We start from the raw sequence: 19,681 nt of genomic DNA, 5'->3' as shown, positions 1-19,681 counted from the left end.
CGGAAATGAAGGCAGTCACTGCATTTAAATGGGTGTGGAACTCTCTCTTCCCTCCCTGGGCCCCGAGCTCCCCACCTGGACACCAAGCACCCCCCACCGTGGTGGTGCTGTGAGCCCCTGGGCCAGCCAGAGTGGAAGGAGGGGTGCCTTACCTGGGCCGCTGCAGAAGGAGGCAATGATGGCCAGAATGCACACGATGCTCAGGTAAGGGACCCAGGGGGCGTGGTCCTGTGAGAGGACAGCGACATGGGCAGGTGAGGAGGCAGCAGTGCATCGAGGACCTGGCTTCCCACCCCAGCTCCTCCTCCATTCATCTGTGTCACTTTACAGGTCTGAGCCCAAGTTTCAGTGTCCATAAAATGGGGCTAATGATAGCCCCTAAGCCATTCCATCCGCGTGTTTTACAGATGTGAAGATGAAATGAGATGGTCCCCGGCACACAGTAAGTGGTAAGTAAATACATAACTAACACTGATGGGGTCTTAGTCTGAAGCAGACAAGATGAACAGTTTTTATAGGCATGATGACATTAAAAAATTTCTCTTCATTATCACTATTATTATGCAAAACACCATATTTCTACAGCTGCCATCCTGACAAGGTATGAGGTGAGTTAGCTCATGTCATTAAATATGCTTGGAGGGGCTGTCACTTGTCTGGCGGGGGTGGATGAGACAGCTTGGTGCTGGGTATGGAAAATGTTTAGGGAATTGTCCCCGCTCTAGCTGACTGGATGGTTGATAATTAGAACATGGTGTCACCAGTGCTGGGACACGGTGAGCACATGTGGAGGTGCCAGGGACCCCAAACCCAGTCTAGAGAGATTCAGGGATGGAAGGAGCCTGCGCTCACCTTCGAAGGCTGAGCCGGAGTCAGTGGAGAGGAAAAGGAAAGGAAAGGAGTTCCAGGAGAGCGTTCTGTGTGGGCAAGGGCGTGAGGTACAGGAACACGGCCCAGGGGTGGCCACAAACACTCAGAGTGGAGGGCAAGCGGAAGGGAGGGGAGAGAGAGAGCGGCCCTTCCCTGTCCAGGTCCATCAGCTCTTGCTGGGAGGGTCTGGGGTTGAGAGGAGAGATGCAGGTTTTTGTACATTGCATGGCTCACTGCTGCACTAAGTCATTCATTTATCCATCCATCCACCCACCCATCCATCCACCCACCCACCCATCCATCCATCCCACCATCCATCCATCCACCCATCCATCCATCCACCCATCCATCCACCCACCCACCCATCCATCCATCCCACCATCCATCCATCCACCCATCCATCCATCCACGCATCCACCCACCCATCCATCCATCCATCCATCCATTCATTTGGCAGATGGCTCAGAGTTCCCCCTGGATGCCATGCACTGGGCTGAGAGGTGGGGATGCAGAAATGATACAGCCCTGGCCCTCGCTCCCACAGTTCACTGTCTATAGGGAAAGAAAGATGAGTCAACAGTGAAAGTCAATGCTTAGTGATAAGTGATAGTGCAGGGTTGCCCCTCGGGGTCCCTGGGAACAGAGAGGAGGGCGCCTCACTCAGACATGCGGCTATGGGAAGGGTTTCCAGAGGAAGAGGTATGCAACAGGTATCTAGGGCCTGCTGAGTCCAGAAAGCACAGAAGCCAGCTGAGCTCTGGGGGGAGGAAAGGGCCAGGCTCTCTAAGGGGCTGCTTGGGAGCAGGGCGGAGCTCTGAAACCTCGTGCAGCAAGGCCTGGAGGGGGCTCCCATGCTCCAGGCAGCCCTTCCACACACTGACACAAGTTGCAAAAAGATGCCCCAGAACATGGCCCAGTTGCCTTCCTCAGGACCTCTGAGGACTTGGCTCGGTCAGCCCAAGGAGCCTGCAAGGGCGCCTGTGCAGGACACCCGTGGTCTGGCCGTTGGGAAGAAAAGTCTCTGCCAGCACATCACCCACAAGGGAGAGGGTTCCATCTCCCACCCGGTCAGTACGCCCAGCAGTCCCTCCTTTCTGAAGGACGAGCTATGGTCCAGCAGACACGACCAGGCTAGTACTGCCTTTTCTGGAGACGTCTGGCACATTGAGACGCGTGATGTCTAAGGCAGATGATCAAACGGGCAGCTTTCCATTTAGGGATTCATTTTTGAAAACTGCAAAGATTTACTGGCCCTTGAGACCTAGCCTCATGCTCCCTTTAGCGCGGAGTGGGGCTCGAGGTACTGAGTAGGTGCTCAATTAATGCAGGTAGCCCCGAACCGTACGGGTAGCAGAGGGGAGCCCCAAGATCCTGGGCTCTCATCCCAGCTCTGCCATTTACTGGCTGTGCAGCCTTGGGCAGCATATTCATTTATATTGATGCCACACTTTCTCATCTCCATAAAAAGAAAAAGCAGCTCTTTGATAAGAATTAGGTACAGCACTGTCCGACCCCAAACATCGAGCGCTTGTTTGTTCCAGGCACTGTTCCAAGTACTTGAAGTGCATTTTCTCAAGTCCTCACAACACCCCCGGATCTGGGGACAACTGTCCCATTTCAAAGATGGGGCCTGAGGAGCAGAGAGGTTAAGTGACTTGCCAAAGGCTTCACAGCGAGTGAGTGGGAAAGCCAAGATTCACATCCAGGCAGTCTGGCTCCCGAGCCCCTGCTGGTCCCACCAGCCAATGACGTGACAGTCGTGCAATTGCCTCATGTGGCAGTGCTAGGCGCTCCATGCGGGAACATGACAGCTGGAAGAGGCGTCTTAGGAGTCGTCTACTGAAATGTCCTCTATTCCATAGATGGGTAAACTGAAGCTCAGAGAGGGGACACATCTTGCCCAATGTCACACAGCTCATTTGTGGCAGTGACAGGACCAGAAGCCAGGTCTCTCGTCTCCCGGTCCAAGGACCCTTTACTAAACCCTCCTCTCCTCCAGGGCGCCCTGCAGCTTCAGCGCTGAGAGGCCCCTTGGGAGCGCCACATTGCAAGCCTTGTCTGTAGAGAGTGTGCACTTCCCAAGCCGGGGGCCCCAGAGTGGTGACACCGGAAGCCAGCTCCACACCGACCTCCCTCTGGGGCCACAGATACATCCACTCACCTGCAGTGTCAGCGTGGCGGTGAGGATCCCAAAGAAGAGGGTCATCAGCCCAAAGCCGCCGATGAGGAGGGGTCTCCGGCCCAGGCGCTCGATGACCAAGCCCTAGGTCAGGGTCAGAGAGAGACGGTCATTATTCACTTCAGCAGCAAGCGGAGGGGGCCGCGGTGCTGGGAACGGCCCTGGTGGGCGGCTAAAGGCAGGCTTTGACCTGGATTCAGCCCCACCACCTTCTCCCCAGCTACAGCCAGGGAGGCAGTGATCTTTATGAGAAAGGAAGAAAGGGCGTGAGAAGAAGGTCACAATTCTTGAGCACCTACTGGGTGTCGATACATTCACTTTTCCTCCTAATCTTCCTCCTTAGGGGGTTGGGCAGGGGGCCTATCTGCCAGGGAGTCTGGAAAAGGAGAGCCTACCTCGGAGCCAGCCTGCCGTGGAAGGCGAGGCTGCCGTTCCTCTAGGCCCCCAGGGCGTGGGCTTCACGGGGACAGGCTCCCCAGGCGCGGGGCGCAGAGGCAGGAGCGGGCAGAGAAGGGTCTGCTTTTCCTGCTCTGCCCGTGCCTGGGAGCGCCAGCTTCATCCTGGGGTGTGACACCAGGAGGCCACGCCACTGCAGCCCCTGAAGCCATGTCCCTTTACTGAGATTGACCGTCTCAGTGTGACCGGCACGGGCCAAGGCCCGGGCACACAGTGACACTCTTACTAGGCAGGATGTTCCAGGATGTTCTGTCCTTTCTTCGGAACGTGCAGAACTTGGATACCCTGCGTCTGCTGAGTTAACCCTTCACTACACATGGGGATAATAACCTTCACCTCGCAAGAGACAGAATTTTGTATTCTGACACATAACAGAATGGATAGAAGGAAACTTTTATTATTTATTCTCCAAAAAAAAAAAAAAAAAATACCTGTATCCCAGCCTCCTGTATATGATTCCACAGCTTCACACATTCTTCCTGTCCTTAGGCCAATCCAGCCCTTTCCATTGGTAAACGCCCTGTTTAAAGCCCCTCCTCCAAGAAGCCCTCCGTCCTGGCCAATCCCACAGGAAGCTCCCTTCAGCAGACAGACACTCGCAAGCAATCTCTCATGGTTACTTTTTTCTTAAAGAAATATGGCATGATTTTTGTAAAACTAATATATGCTCACTGTGAATTCAAGCAGTGCAGAAAAGCACAAGAACCAAATGAAAAGATCTGAGATTGACACGTGTCGCACTGTTCCACTGAGATTACTATGTACCTGTTACTGACTTCAGGGATTTCAGCTTTTTCTTTTTTTATTCTGTTTGTTTTAGTTTCTTCAAAGGCACCCCGAGCGGTGTCAGAGTCAGAAAGAGTGCCCCAAACACAAACCAATGGCGAACCCTTGTCTTACACCGTGATGCCGACTGTCAAGCACTTTCGGGGGATCTGGCTGTTTCGTTTCCCTAAATTCTCTGATGAACCAGTAACCTGAGTCAACGTAAAGCTCCCTGATTTGGAAACCCTCTCTAAAGCTGGTCCAGGGAGATACCAAGGAAACAGCCGTGCAAGAGAGAGAAGAGAGCAATGCCACCCTCTCCATCCTCGTGGGAAGCAGTATCCGTCTGAGGCTCCTTTCTTCCTCCCGCCTCCTTTGAGTCCTGTTCAAGGGCAGCCTGTTGGAAGGGATCCAAGCAAACATGGTGCTTCCTCTCAGTGTTAAATCACGGGTGAGGACGTTAACTCAGGGAGGACAGCTGCCTCTGAGGGCTACTGACGTCAGCCGGGATGGACTGTCAGCCTCTTGATGCTCCCAGGAAAGCCCCCCTGGGGATTCCTGAGCCATGGGGTCATTCATCCAGCCAGTGACCACTTACCCAGCACCTAGTGCCCACCCCACAGTGCTAGGACCTCTGGTGGGATAATTATAGTCAAATATTTTTTTGGTTAGGATTTAAAAATCAACTTTCTTGATGTGTAGTTAGATTCAATAGAAAGCATTCATTTAAATGTACAGTTTGGTGTGTTTTGACAAATTTATAGACCCATAAAACCATGACCCCATCAAGTTATAGAACATTTCTATCACTCCAAAGTCTCCTTGAGCCCCTTTCCCCAGCCCCAAGCAACTACTGACACCCTTCCGTCACCATAGACTAGATTTGTCTAGATAAGATTGGAGTTCCATACTGGAGATCACTATGCTTTGAGAGTCATCCCTTTTTGAGATCTCATCACCATTTGAGATCAATGGTTCATTCCTTTTTAGTGCTTAGCAATAGTCCATTGAATGGATATACCACAATCTGTTTCTCCATTCATCAGCTGATGGACATTTGGGCTGTTGCCAATTTGGGCTCTTACGAATAAAGCTGTTGTGAACATCAGTGTTCAAATCTCTGTGTACATGTGTGCTTTGATTTCTCTTGGGTGAAACTTATGAGAAGAATGGCTGTTATAGTAAAAATTTTATAAGAAACTGTCAAACTGTTTTCCAAAGGGTTGTACCGTGTTCAGTCCCCACCAGCAGCATGTGAGAGTTCCAGCTGCTCCACATCTTCATCAATGCTTGGTATTATCAGTCACTTTAACGTTAATCTCCCTTATGGTGAATAGTAGTATTGCTTTGTGGCTTTTAGTTTTAACTTCCCTGATGACTAACGGTGTTGGGCATCTTCTCATTTGTTTGTTGACTTTTTTGAGATCTTCTTTTGGAAAGGGACTTTTCAAGGCTTTTGCTCCTTTTCAAGTGGGTTGTTGGTCTCCTTATTGTTGAGTTCTAAGAGTTCTTTACATATTCTGGATTCAAGTCCCCTGTGAGATGTGTACTTTGTGAATATTCCCCAGTCTGTAGCTTGCCTTTCCATTTCCTTAACAATGTCTTCTAAATAGTCACAGATTTTCATTTCAATGAAATCCAATTGACGAATTTTAAAAAATGGTTCACACTTTTTGTGTCCCATCTGAGAAATCTTTGTTCACCCCAAGGTTGCAAAGACATCCTCCTATGTCCCCTTCTAGAAGTTTTTATAATTTTAGCTTCTATGTTTCAGTCTATGGTCCATTGGAGTTAATTTTTGTGTATGAAATGAGATAGCATTGTCTTTTATTTTTCCCATGTGAATGTCTGGTTCTTATAGCTCCATGTTGTAAAGACTACTTTTCCCCACAACTTACTGTGGCACCTTTTGTCTTTGTGAACTCTACTCTGTTCCATTGATCTGTACCGCTATCTTTAAGCCAAAACCATGCTGTCTTGATTACTGTGTAGTGCACATTGTTATAACACTTACTATGTACCAGGCACGGTTCTAGACACTTTACATATGTTCATAATTTAACCCTCATAACATCTGTATGGGGTAATGCTATTATCATCCCTTTACATCCAGAAATTGAGGCTCAGAGAGGGGTAGCAGTCTGCCCAAGGTCGCACAGTGGCAGAGCCAGCATTCAAATCCAGGCAGCCTGGTTCCAGAGTCTTGCTCTTACTCCTGCACTTCCCTGACTCTCCTCACTGTCAGTGAGACAAGTGCACAAACAGATTTACCAAGAGGATATACACACTGTCCTGGAGCTTTCCTCCTTCCTGTGTGTGAGGCCCCGGCACTGGGGTACAGGGGAGACAACGACAGGAGTCCTCGCCCTTGGGGAGTGTTGGGGATTCAATTGTGTCCTCCCCAAAGAAGATACGTCAGAGTCCTAAGCCCCTGTACCCCAGGATGTGACTTTATTTGGAAATGGGGTCTTTACAGAGGTACTCGAGTTCAAACGAGGCCATCAGGGTGGGCCCTGATCCAACAGGACTGGTGTCCTTATAAAATGGGGACATTTGGACACGGCAGGTGTGCACAGGGGTAGAATGCCCGTGAAGACGGAGGCAGATGTCAGGGTGATGCTTCTATAAGCGAGAGCAACAAAGATGCCAGCAAAGGCCCAGAGGCTGGGAGTGAGGCAGGAAACAGATTGTCCCTCAGGGCCTCAGAAGGAATCCGCCCTCGGACAGCTTGCTCCCGGCCCTCTCCCTCCAGAATGGTGAAACGGTAAACTGCAGTGTGCCAGCCACGCCATCTGCGATACTCTGCCAGGCAGCCCAGCAAACCAACGCAGGGAGCTCGCGCCTGATGGAGTCTGTGAAATGACTGAACCCAGGGAGAGAGAAGGAAGACGCGCGGGGAGGGAAAAGAGTCTAAAATTCCATTTATTTCAAATGTGACTCAATCAAAGCTTCCACCTTTGACTTAATGTGCCTTTACAGCATTTTACATGTGTTACTTTATATGAATTTTATGGGTCCATCTCCATCTATGTCGTGTTCAATGTTTAAATCCATGTACACAGGGCAGGGAGCACCCAGCGCTCCACAGAATTCCCAACACTTCAGGGGCGCAGAGCCCTGTAAGAGTTCATCCCCACAAGATCAGGGAAGGCACCCTGCTCTTTCTGTCCTATTCCAACTGGGGCCTCTCCTCGTTCTGCTGATTCCCGTGAACTCGCCTGGCTTGACTGGCTGCTCATGAGCATGTGGGCCATGCGGGCTGACTGTGTGCAGGGCTCCAGAAGGAGGAAGCGCTGTGGGCGGGGGCTCAGCCTCCCTCGGAACATCAGACGTGGCTGCCCCTGGGCACAGGGCATGGCGCCTAGCCAAAGGCAGGGGGCTCTGTGTAGCTGGCAGATGCTCCTGCCCTCCACCAGCTTTAATTGAGTCTTACTCAATTAGTAGCTACGCACTGGCTGCTTGTTATGGGCCAGTGCCTGGCCTAGCAGAACAAGGAAGATCAGGGTCTGCAGAGATACAGTATGATATCTGCCACTGTCATTTCTTTAAACCTACTGTGTGTGTGTGTGCGTCTCTCTCTCTCTCTCTCTCTCTCACACACACACACACACACACACAATCTGAACGCTGCTGCAAGATGCCACCCAGCTTGGGGCCAGCACCCTGGAATCCCAAACGGCTGCCCTTGATCTTGACACTTAGGGGATGGTGGGGTCTTTGAGAAGCCCTTGCCACACCAGCAATTAGTGCCTCTCCAGGCGGAAGCTGGATTACTGCCAAAGCTTCAGCTATAGAAGGATGGGAGAAAGGAACTCGAATGCTCTCATTATGGCTCTCTCGGCAGAGAAAAGCAAGCAAAGGCAGATGGCAGGAGAACGTCCTATTTCGGCATGACTTCTAACTGCTTGTACTTCTGTTTTAAACATCCAAGCGCGAGTCTTTGCTTTCACAAGTCTCTGTCTGAAAAGCAGAGACCTCGGAAAGCTGTGGTTATCTGCAAGTTAATGGAGTTTTAAAGTCTGTATTCAGAAGACAGGGTCTCAGGAACAATTTTCTACTTGGAATAGGCACTCTCTAAACTTAAAATTGAAAACTGTTTATTGAAACATAAACTTTGTCCAGAAATGTCTGTTTAAAAGATGAACGTGTGAGAGACTTGTATATCTGTTTGGGCCAAAGGTATAAGAAATGAAAAAAGTTATTTTCTAAATGATTATCATTCCAAGGTGGTCCATGATGCCCAGGTATAACAAATTAAATGGTCTTGAGACATTTCAACAAAAGTGCAAAATCAGACATGGACGGGGCCAGCCAGAACAGAAGGAAAGGTGCCAGGAGCCCAGGCTTTTCCAAGTTCTCAAGTCCTGGGGAAAATTTTTCCTTTTGGGTTGCTTTAGAATTGGCTTGAAGCCATAGCTTCTGTAGCTTCTAAGGGTAATACGCCCCCCACTCTCCTGCCCGTCTTGAGAAGGAAAAGGTGGTTTTTAAGAGGTTTATGATCATAAGTCTAAACCATTCTCGATTTGGGGCAGGTGGAAAAAAATTCAGCTCTTAAAGAAAAGGAGTTGAGAAAGCTGGGTGGCCAGCTGACAGGAATCAGTGCTCCAACATCAGGAGCACGGAGTGGAGGGAGCCTGGTGGCAGAGGGGAGAGGGTGGTGGGAGCAGCTGCCGTCTCCACCTGACCCCCAGGGGCCATGTCCCCACCTTCCTTTGATGGCAGCAGCTGGGGGGACCAGCCGAGGCACAGGGGAGCCAAGGAAGCCACCAGAGATGAAGAGGAAATCAGGAGACATTTGGAGGGAAATAAAGCATTGGGAGCACAGCACAGGAGCCCGAGGGCGGGCCTCAGGGGACGGACGTGTGGTGCATCCTTGGCCAAACTCAGAAATAGAACCACAGGATCAAAAGGTGTTTTCAGAGTTGAAACTGGAAAGCCACATGTAAAAGAATGAAAACTGACCATTCTTTTTCACCATTCACCAAAATAAACTCAAAATGGATCAAAGACGTAAAGGTGAGACCTGAAACCATAAAGCTTCTAGAAGAAAACATAGGCAGTACACTCTTTGACATCAGTATTACAAGGATCTTTTCAGACACCATGTCTTCTCAGAGAAGGGAAACAATAGAAAGAATAAATAAATGGGACTTCATCAGACTAAAGAGCTTCTTCAAGGCAAAGGAAAACAGGATTGAAACAAAAAAACAACCCACTAACTGGGAAAAAATATTTGCAAGTCATACATCTGACAAACGGTTAATATCCATAATATATAAAGAACTCACACAAACCAACAACAAAAAATCAAACAACCCAATCAAAAAATGGGCTGGAGACATGAACAGACATTTCTCTAAAGAAGATATACAGATGACCAATAGGCACATGAAAAGATGCTCATCATCGCTGATCATCAGGGAAATGCAAATCAAAACTACACTAAGATATCACCTTACACCCATTAGAATGACAAAAATAACCAAAACAAATAGTAACAAATGTTGGAGAGGGTGTGGAGAAAAAGGAACCCTCATACGTTGTTGGTGGGAATGCAAACTGGTGCAGCCATGATGGAAAACAGTATGGATATTTCTCAAAAAATTAAAAATAGAACTACCATACGACCCAGCTATCCCACTACTGGGTATCTATCCAAAGAGCTTGAAGTCAGCAATTCCAAAAGTCCCATGCACCCCTATGTTCATTGCAGCATTATTTACAATAGCCAAGACATGGAAGCAACCTAAGTGCCCATCAACTGATGAGTAGATAAAGAAGATATGATATATATATACAATGGAATACTACTCAGCCGTAAAAAAGAACAAAATTGTCCCATTCACAACAACATGGATGGACCCTGAGGGAATTATGTTAAGTGAAATAAGCCAGATAGAGAAGGACAATCTCTGTATGACTCCATCATATGAGGAATTTAAACATGCAGACAGAGAGAACAGATTTGTGGCTACTGGGGGAAAGGTGGGATGGGGGGGTGGGTAAAAAGGTGAAGGGGTGCACCTACAACACGACTGACAAACAATAATGTACAACTGAAATTTCACAGGATTGAACCTATCATTAACTCAATAAAAATTAAATTTAAAAAAAAAAGGTATTTTCAGAGTTGAGGGTGGGTGGGAACAGGGCCTCCAGGGAAATGGGCTTCCAGGGAGAAACCGCCTGTCGGCTGGGAGTGTGGGGCCTGCCTCTGCGTCCCCCCTCCCTACCCCCCTCCCATGAGGATGAGCCCTCAGAACCAGGACAGTCCTTATCTCTATGCACGCTTCCGACCAAGATAATGGATTACACAAGCGCTTCTCTAAGGACCATGTTAGCACCCAAGAGGAAAAGCTGCTTAGTCTGAATCGTAATTTCTCAGCTCTGGTGGGTGTTGCCGGCTTGGACGGAGCCCCTGGCAGCCGTTCACGCCCCACCCTCCAAGAGCTTGGGGCCCAAGGGAGAAACCTGGTGCCACTTTTGCTTGATGTGGTTCCCTCCCTCCGCGAAGTTCCTGTAAGCTTTGTCAGACAAACTGGGGACTTCCTCTAACACGTGAGTGGAGGTGGGGGGTTGTTTCTTCCAGCGACTCTGCGGCCCATAGAAATGCGGCAGAATCGGTATTTATCAACGGGAAGGTTTCCCGGGCGGAGGAGGATTCGCTGCGCTCGGTGGTCTGATGCCAGCGTCAGAGCACACGCGGTCCGATGAGTCCCTGGGGAAATCGGCCTCTTTTCGAGGCTCCTAACCGTCTCCCTGTGTCTACCCTGTCCTCCCCCCTGACACCTATTCTCTTTACAGTGGCCGGAGGGATCTGTTTTACACCTGACACGGACTCTGCTTTCCACACCCTGGGCCCAGCCCTCCAGCCCCGCCCGCCCCCCACGACCGGCCTCCCCGTGGTCCCTCAAACCGCTGCGCATGCTCTTGCCTGTGTGGGGCCTGCTCTGGACATCCTCTGTTCACCTCTCCAGAGCCACCCTGTGCCCTGCTCTGTGTCCTGGAGGAGGACCCAGAGGACCAGATCAACAGGCCCCATTGCACTCTGCCTCTGGGTGGTGTCAGCAAACGAGGCCCCAGTAAGAAGTCAGAAGGAGGAAAGAAGAGAATGGACTGGGGTGTGGGTCCCCTGGCTGCCCCCCTACAGGCACATATGGCTGGCTGTGTCCCTCTACTGAAGGTCCCCGCTCCTGATGGGTGGCCTACCCACGCTACAGACCCACCCACGCCTGTGTTCCTCTGCCTTCTGACTACTCACTTTCGCCGTGCCTCTCTCTCCTGCTGGGGCCTGGCTGATGCAGGCCTTCCTTCTAGCTGCTCCCTCGCCCAAAACGTTCTTCTGGTCATCTGGGTAGACAACTCCCTCATCCCTTGGGCCTGACCACAATATTTAACACAGCAACCCGCCCCACCTCTCGATCCCCCTTTCTCTGCTCCTCTGATCCTCAGAGCATCCTTCACCGTCTAACCCAACACACTGTTCCTCGCTCATGTTACTGTTCACTGTCCCGCCACGAGGAGCCTGCCTTCTCCTGGGCAGGGACTTTGTCTCCTTTCTCCCCTGCTGCATCCCACACACCTAGTCCCGTGCTCGGCACAGAGCAGGGGACCAGCCAGCACTTGCTGAGTGTTGAAGGAATAAACACTCCGGCCCCAGTTTCACCTTCTACGTTTTGGGGAGGCAGCCGGGCATCTTCAGATTTTTCCATAACATATGTTGGGTTCTCTCCTGGAAGATTAGTAACCAATAATAATTGTATTAGTTTGCTAGGGCTGCATAGCACAAACTAGTGGCTTTCTTATTTCAATTTCGAATTTCTCAATTCAAATTTCAATAGAAATTTCTTCCCTCACAATTCTGGAGGCCAGAAGTCTGGGATGAAGGTGTCGCCAGGGCCATGCTCGCTCTGAAGGCGCAGGGAAGCACCTGCTCCAGGCATCTCTCCCAGCTTCCGGGAGTCCTAGGCTTTTGCAGCACACCTTCAGAATTCCCATGGTGTTCTCTCTGGGCGCATGTCTGCATGTGTCCCCTTTGTATCAGGCCATCAGTCATGCTGGGTTAGCGGTCCACTCCACTCCAGGATGACCTCATCTTAACTAATTACATCCGCAATGACCCTGTCTCCAAATCAGGCCATGTTCTGAGGTGATGGGGGTGAGAACACCAACATATGAATGTCGTGGGGACACAATTCAGCCCATAACAGTAATTAACATTGAGTACCAGCTCTGTGTGAAGCCCTGTGCATTACTGCACAATTCTCAGGATCACACCTGTTGAAGTATCGATCAGTCATTATCCCCACTTTTCCTAAGACAAAATGGGGGCTCAGAAAGGTTAAGTAACTGGCCTGAGGTCACCCAGCTAGTCAGCGCAGGGCCAGGAGACCACAGAGCCCACACAGTCCACCATTCTGCCTCATTGCCTCTTCCACTCTCTCCCGTAACACGTGACCGATGCAGGGGCTCGAGATGCGGCCGTGAACTCTCAAGCCTTTGATTCTGAAATTGTGGACTCCATTGGGAAGCAGAGGCGACTGGAGGTGGCAGAAACCATGGGATTTTTTTACTTCAACTCTAGGCATAGTCGCTTCCTGACAGCTACAAAAACTCCCTGCGAGGAGGAAGGAGCGAGAGTGACGTGAATTCCGTTTCCCCTGATTTGGAAAAGCACAGAGTCTCTGCTCCTCGACGGAATAAGCCTCGTGCTCCACAAGCCGCTGCCCCACGTGGCCCAGATGCTCAGGCTCCCACGGCCCGAATGACCCTCAGTGGAAGTTCACTCCTCAGAGAGTTAATGCTGCACCAAGAAAATCAACTTGGAAAACCAGCTGTTCTGCAAGGTGGCAATTATTGACGGCCGCCCATGCTGACGAGCAATGCTGTGAGCCAAAATGACCTGCAGAACAAATGAAAAAACGTGCCTTTCCCCTCTCCATTTTATGAGGCCCCAAAGCCATTTTAACAGACTGTCAAAATAGGCTTCTCGGTAAGAAGAAAGGAAAAAGTTGGAAAGTCCTTTTTGACAGGCAATTACCTCGCAGAGTTGGGTGAAACAGTATCTATATTTTTGGAAACAAGGTAACAGAAGCTTTGTAAAGGCCAGGGATTTACTGAACACTGACCCCGGCAGGAAGGGCACAGGCACCTTCATGCACTCTGAGTTTCGTTTCCATTATACTGGAAGGTAGTGAATTGGCTTCCTGAGGCTGCTGTAATAGATTACCACAAATTTACTGGCTTAAAGAAACACATATTTATTCTCCCACAGTTCTGGAGGCCAGAAGTCTAAAATTGGTCTCATGAGCAAAAGTCAGTTGTTGGCAGGGCTGTGTTCCTGCTGGAAGCTGCAGGAGGGAATCCATCCGCCTTTACCAGCGTCTGGAGGCTGCCTGCATTCCTGGGCTTGTGGCCCCGTCCCCCGTCTTCAAATCCAACAATTGCCTCCCTCCAGCCTCTGCTTCGGTCAGTACATCTCCTTCTCTGACTCTCTCTTGTGATTTTTCTTGGGCCACCCGGATAATCCAGGATAACCTCCCCATCTCAGGAACCTTAACTGACTCATGTCTGCAAAGCCCCTTTTACCATATGAGGTAACAGTTTCATCCTGCCAGGAATTAGGCCACGGACATTTTGGAGGGCCAGTATTCTGCCTACCACAGGTGGGCATGGTTTTGTCCATTTTACAGACAAGCAAATAAATTCAGAGATGTTGGACAATTTTCCCAAGACCCCTCAGCTGGTAAATGGGTGACTAGGATTTGAGTTCAGAGCCACCAGGCTCTAACGCCAAAACTCTTTCTCCCCCAGCACGTTGTTCCACTCCCAGTCTCATGTTGAATCAACATCATGGTTTTCCAGGGATTGGGGTAAATGCTACCATTTTAAGGACTGTTTCCAATGGACTCTTCTGCATCCCAGCTCTTTGAGAAGATACACTAGGAAGGAGAGCAGGTGACCAGGGACCACGCCCACAGTGTGCCAGGGGCCGGGGACAGGCTGTCCAATGCACTTCACTTCCCTTCACCTGCCTAATTCCTGCTGGCCCTTTAGCTCTTGGCTTCCTGGGCTCCTCCTCCAGGAAGCCCTCCCAGAAGAGCTCATCCCAGGGTTGTACACGGTACACGTCTGTTTCCGAGTCTGTCTTTCTCTCTAGACCATGGCAACGTCACTGGTGACCTCCAGCATGAGCATGATGTGGGTTCCCAAGAGTTGCTTGTGGAACGGAGGAAGGCATGAATGAGTGGATCCACCGCCAGACTAGGAAGCCCGCACTCCCCCGCGGTGGGCCCACATGGGGATTCCCGCCCCTCTGGAATGTACATGATCCCAATGACCGTGATCCACCATGATCCCGACCTGAAGGAGCAGCAGGCAGACTCCGCAGAGGCTGTGACCCTGGTCCTGATTTAGAAGGCCCTCTTAGAGGGCACAGTCACTGACTCCCCTTCCTGGGGTCAGCACTTCCAAGAAACACTTTGTCAAATATTGTCAGCTTTTAATGAAGATAGTCTGCCAGGCAGAGAGAGGAGGCCGGGGGTGGGGGCTCCTGGAGTTGGGGAGGCCGAGGTTAGAAGCGCCACCGCTCCCTCTGCCTGCTCCTCTTCCGAAGGGGGGCGATGACCGACCCCTCAGGAGTGGGGTGAGCCTTCATGACACCCATGTCAAGCACTCAGGGTCTTGGGGAACAGTGGGGGCTCCCCCACTTCCTCAGGCTCTGACTCCACTGGCTGTGTGTCCTGGGCAAGTCACTTCTCTGGGACTTACCTCAACTGTAAAAGACTGTGGAATAAATCCTCTGAAATCGTGCTCTCTGCCAGGACACCCCCACAGTCCCACAGCCTAACTTACAATGGCGGTCAGCGGACCCCACCAGTGGAGGAAGGACAGTCCACAGCCACCGAGAGCACAGCCCTTGCCGGGCACTGCTCACATCACAAAATGTGTCCTCACTCGTTCAACCCTCACCCTGCAGCAGTGGTCTCCTTATTACAGCAACAGGGAAATCGAGTCACAGGGCTGTTGAGTAATTTACCCCTGGCCACCCGGCTCAAAGGGGACGGAGCTGGGATCAGAATCCAGGCCGTGCAGCTCAGCTGTCCAGGCTCTGAGCCGAGATGCTCAACAAGCCCCACCTCGCAGACAACAGTCAAGGACACCGCTGGGCAGCCAAGTTTTGAAGAAGGATAGTGTGCATTCAGAGAGCCGAGGACCTGCATACTTTTCCGTATGTATGTTACACTTTAATAAAAAATTTACTGAAATGACAAATAAGGAAAGGGAAAATAATTCTGACATAAAGTTATGCTAACCAAAGCAGGATGAAAATGAGTACATGGAATAGGATTCTTGCTGTGAAAGAATAAAACATACATGTACGCAGAGCAAAGACAAAGGGAGCTTTGGCCAAACTTCCCCGAGTAGCATGATCCGGGAATTTCTTCTTCGTTTCTTTCTACTTTTCTGAATGTTACAAATTTACCCTAATGAGCTCATGTTGATTTCTTATAACAACAAAAAAAATACTTTACCAAAAAACAAACTCTGTAATTTTCCCATCATTTTCATGCCACGCCGACTCTGCCTTTCTGTTGATCAATGCAAAACAACTAATCACGACTGGATAGGGTCTGCACCTTGAGACAAGAATTTTGTGAAATCTCCAGATGGTGAACCATTGACATATTTTCCCTCTGACAAGAAACACTGCAGCGGAAGGGGAAGGAGACAACGTCGGTCCCCCGCATGTTTTATGGCATCCATTTTTAAAAGCGTCTTGTTAGCAGACCCCATTAAGAGCAAGGAGTGACATAAAGCGTTCTGTTGAAAATGGGTCAGAAAAGCCACTGGAAGCCTCTGCGGGTTTGCACCAGTATCCATCCTGTTAGTACAAAGCAGCGAGCAAGAGCGGAAAGAAATGAGCCCATCCCTCAAGGTCAGGGAACGCTACTCTGACCCAACCCTCTTCTCTTTCCTTTGGAAAAGAACCCCATCGTGTACTTTGTGCCCAAAATGTGAGGCACAGACTGCACACCCACAAGGTAGAAGAGACATGAACATCCCATCAAGAGAGAAACTGAAGCTCAGAGAGGTTGAGAGCATTGTCCAACATCACACAGCCAACAAGTTCCAGAGCCAAGATTCAAATCCAGTTTGGTCTGATTCCAAAACTGTGCAATTTCTGCTAGATTCTGAAGTCCCCTAACTCCCCCACCCCAAATGTTTATTTTGCATATTGGAGGTCGAGAAGGAGGGATGAGCTCCATGTCTTCTTTTGGACATTTTTGCTTATTGTTAAAGTCACGCTGTCTATCACACCGATCAACTGGAACGTCCTTTCTCCTTTGCTTTGTCTTGCAAACTCCTACATGGGGTTTGGGGTGGGAAGATGACAGCTAGTGGTTCTGAAACGGTTTTAAAGTCATGTCAACAGACATTAGGCTCATGGGGACTCTGATCTGCACTCCCGGGGGATGCGGCCCCCCGCACAGGGTGCTCATCACATTGCATCATTTGTGACTAGGGGAGAGTTCAAAGGAGGGACCCAGCTGTTAAAAGGAAGACACAGGGAAGTAAAATATAAATAAGAATATGCTCTAGATGGGTGAAACGTCAGTGATGGACTTCACGATAAACTCCTAAAATTCAGACGCCTGCCCAGTGATGGAGGGCAGGCTCCTTTAAAGGCGAGCCTGTTTGTTGCCTGTGCGTCCGTGTGTCACCCCACTGCCGCCCCCCACCTCCCCTGTGCTGTTGACCCCCCTGCGATGTTCTCAGGAACGACACTCAGTTTACTCACAGAGAAGACCGCGGCCAAAATCTCGATGCCGCCCGTGCTCAGGGTGATGTACGGGATCTTTTCCGGAGGGATCCCAGCTTTTCCAAAGATACTGTTGGTGTAGAACCAGATCTATAACGCAGGAAAGGAAGAGAAGGAGGAGGGTCAGGAAAAGGCATCCATTTCCTAAATTAAATTCAGGTACAAGGTGGTCTCTGAGAGTCACTGCTAAATCCGCGGTCGCAAGGTGGAGCTGTGTGGCGTGGCCCACTACTTGTTTTCTCCCTTCTCCCACATTTTCCCGTTCTTCATTACTAATAAAACTCCTACAGTACTGGGAGTGACGTGTGCTCTGCAAAATGTGGCAATGAAATACAAACAGAAGTGGTGGTGGGGCTTCCACAAAGTCTCCTTAAAACGAGCTCTTCATCAAGAAGGTGTGATCCCATTTTTCCACCCTTTCTGCTGTCTGCTGTCAGGATGGTGAATGTGATGGCTGGAGCTTCAGCAGCTCTCTTGGATCACTAGGTGACCACAAGACAGCACTGCTGCTGACACCCATGGTAACTCTGTGAGAATTAGAAAAGGTCCCTGCTCCACAAGACACTTTGTCATCCACTGGAAAACTGCCATAATAAATCTACAATGGATACAATGTGCATGATGCTCTTGAGAGTTGTGCAATGCACAACCTGCATGATATACAGAGAGCACCTGCTGTAGGATGGAAGCCACCTGCTCAGAAGCTGGAACAGGCAGTTAGAAGAAGCCTGTATTCTTACTCACTAGAGTGATTCTTTAATTTATTATCCAAACCTGGGCACTTTCAAGAGTGTTAATAATTATTCCAGGACAACAGGACTAAACAGGGACTGCCCTGGACCAAGCAGGAAGTGTGGCCCTGGGGCTGCTCTGCCAGCCTCCCAGTTCCCCTCACGGGAGAGAGAAAACTATTTTCATTTAGGTCACTGTTGAAATCCCTGCCACATGAGGCCAAACCTGACCCTAACAGCCACTCGCAGGGCATCACCATCACGGCTGTGGAGTCCTGAGCCCCGGCTCCATCCAGGTCTGGCTGCAGGGCCTCCGTTCACCCCACCTGCTGGGATTCCTTGTCCTCTGGTGTCGGGACCTGGGTAAGAACTGCCACTGCTCATTATTTACTTAAAGTCTTGGATCAATAGGCTGGACACAAATCACTTGTTTTCTTGCAATCCCAGCCATTTCCTCAGAAAGCAAGAGCTTGCTGAATGATAGGAAAGCATGCTGTTCTTATATATGTAGTCTGACGGGAGACCCACTGCCTCGAAGGGCCTCGGAAGCATCATAAACGGGTCATTATTACGCGGAAACGTCCGAGCTCGCGGCTCGTGCCCGTGGGCTGACTGTGGCTGGGAGCGCTCTTCCCACGTGGCTCTTACTGCCTTTCAGGAGAAAGCTCTTGTGTCTACAAATTTGTCTTGTCACCAGCATTTGTCAGCAAAGTTTGTCCTGCGCTGGGGGAGAAGATCTAATCTAGGACCTCCTTGGATCTACAGGTGATTTATTTTGTAGGGAGGCGAGTAATTATTTGTAAAGTGATGGGCGTCCTACAGACTCCAGCGCGACGGCTGCTGGGACGGCTCCGAGCCCGCGCGCACCGACGCAGCTGTCGGCAAACACGGGTTTTACCGTCCACACACAGCAAAGGCCCTCCTGTCCTGCGTCTGCCTCTCACCTGAGTGAGCTGAGAAAATAGAATCTTAGACTCCATCTTTGCTGTCGCATCCAGAGAGTAAAGCAGTGGCTTCTGATAAATTCATTGATTCCTACAGCTCTCAGGGCTGTGACAGAAGCTAAAATTATTCCAAAAAGCCTCAGTCTGAACTCAATTTGTTTATATATGTATATATAATAATATATATTTTATATATAAAATATATATTATTTTTGCTTATGTATTATTTAATATAATATATAATTATTTAATATAATATTATTATATATATGTTTATTATATATAATATATAAATATATATATTATTTAATATAATATATATATTTTGCTTATATATTTTTTTTGCTTGAGGAAGATTTGCCCTGAGCTAACATCTGTGCCAATCTTCCTCTATTTTGTATGTGGGATGCCACCACAGCATGGCTGACGAGTGGAGGAGGTCCACACCTGGGATCAGCACCCCCAGACCTGGGCCACCCAAGCGGAGTGCACTTAACCACTAGGCCATCGGGCCAGCCCCATAATCTGCCCCCTTTTGAAGGTAATTGTGGTCCCCAGCACATCTTCAGGGATGGATCAGAGGAGCTTAAACGCCTTTCTTAATCTTCATCCCAATTCATTGATTCCAATAGCCCAGGGTCTCTGCAGGCCCTTTCCATGGCCCAGGCTGCCCAGCCGCCACCTGTGCACACGTGGCCCTGACGTCTGTGTTATGCCCAGCCTCGGTGCGGAGCCCCACGCCCTGACCTGCTCATGTTCCAGAGGCTTCACAGCCTCTGCTCCTCCCCTGGAAGCTGCACTCCGGCTTCAAGCGTGGTGCTCCCTCCCAGTTCCTCGCATCCCCTCCACCCCTCTTCCTCCCTGCTTTCAATTCTCTCCGTAGCAAGGCTGCCTTGGGCACACCTGAAGGGTT

General features: G+C 49.9%; 1 protein-coding gene across 14 annotated transcripts in view; it reads right to left on the bottom strand.

The window, feature by feature from the left end:
- The window catches only part of SLC2A9 (solute carrier family 2 member 9), a 225,401-nt gene that overhangs the window by 57,908 nt on the left and 147,812 nt on the right, over positions 1–19,681 (bottom strand). For 13 of the 14 annotated variants that reach the window (XR_011437222.1, XR_011437223.1, XR_011437224.1 and 10 more), the window contains 3 exons: positions 17,073–17,183; positions 3,032–3,133; positions 153–228 (listed from right to left, as the gene is read on the bottom strand). Coding sequence is in view for 10 of the 14 variants with exons in the window: in XM_023638351.2 (XP_023494119.1) it covers positions 153–228; positions 3,032–3,133; positions 17,073–17,183 (289 nt within the window). In the remaining 4 variants the exon portion in view is untranslated. Of the gene's footprint in view, positions 1–152; positions 229–3,031; positions 3,134–15,494; positions 16,638–17,072; positions 17,184–19,681 lie in introns of those variants that run through there. The other variant, XM_023638354.2, reaches the window with a different exon arrangement.

Source organism: Equus caballus, chromosome 3 (genome assembly GCF_041296265.1).
Source record: "Equus caballus isolate H_3958 breed thoroughbred chromosome 3, TB-T2T, whole genome shotgun sequence".
Taxonomy (NCBI): Eukaryota; Metazoa; Chordata; class Mammalia; order Perissodactyla; family Equidae; genus Equus; species Equus caballus.
Note: the sequence above shows the minus strand (reverse complement) of the source record. Positions and strands in the feature narration are given on the sequence as shown.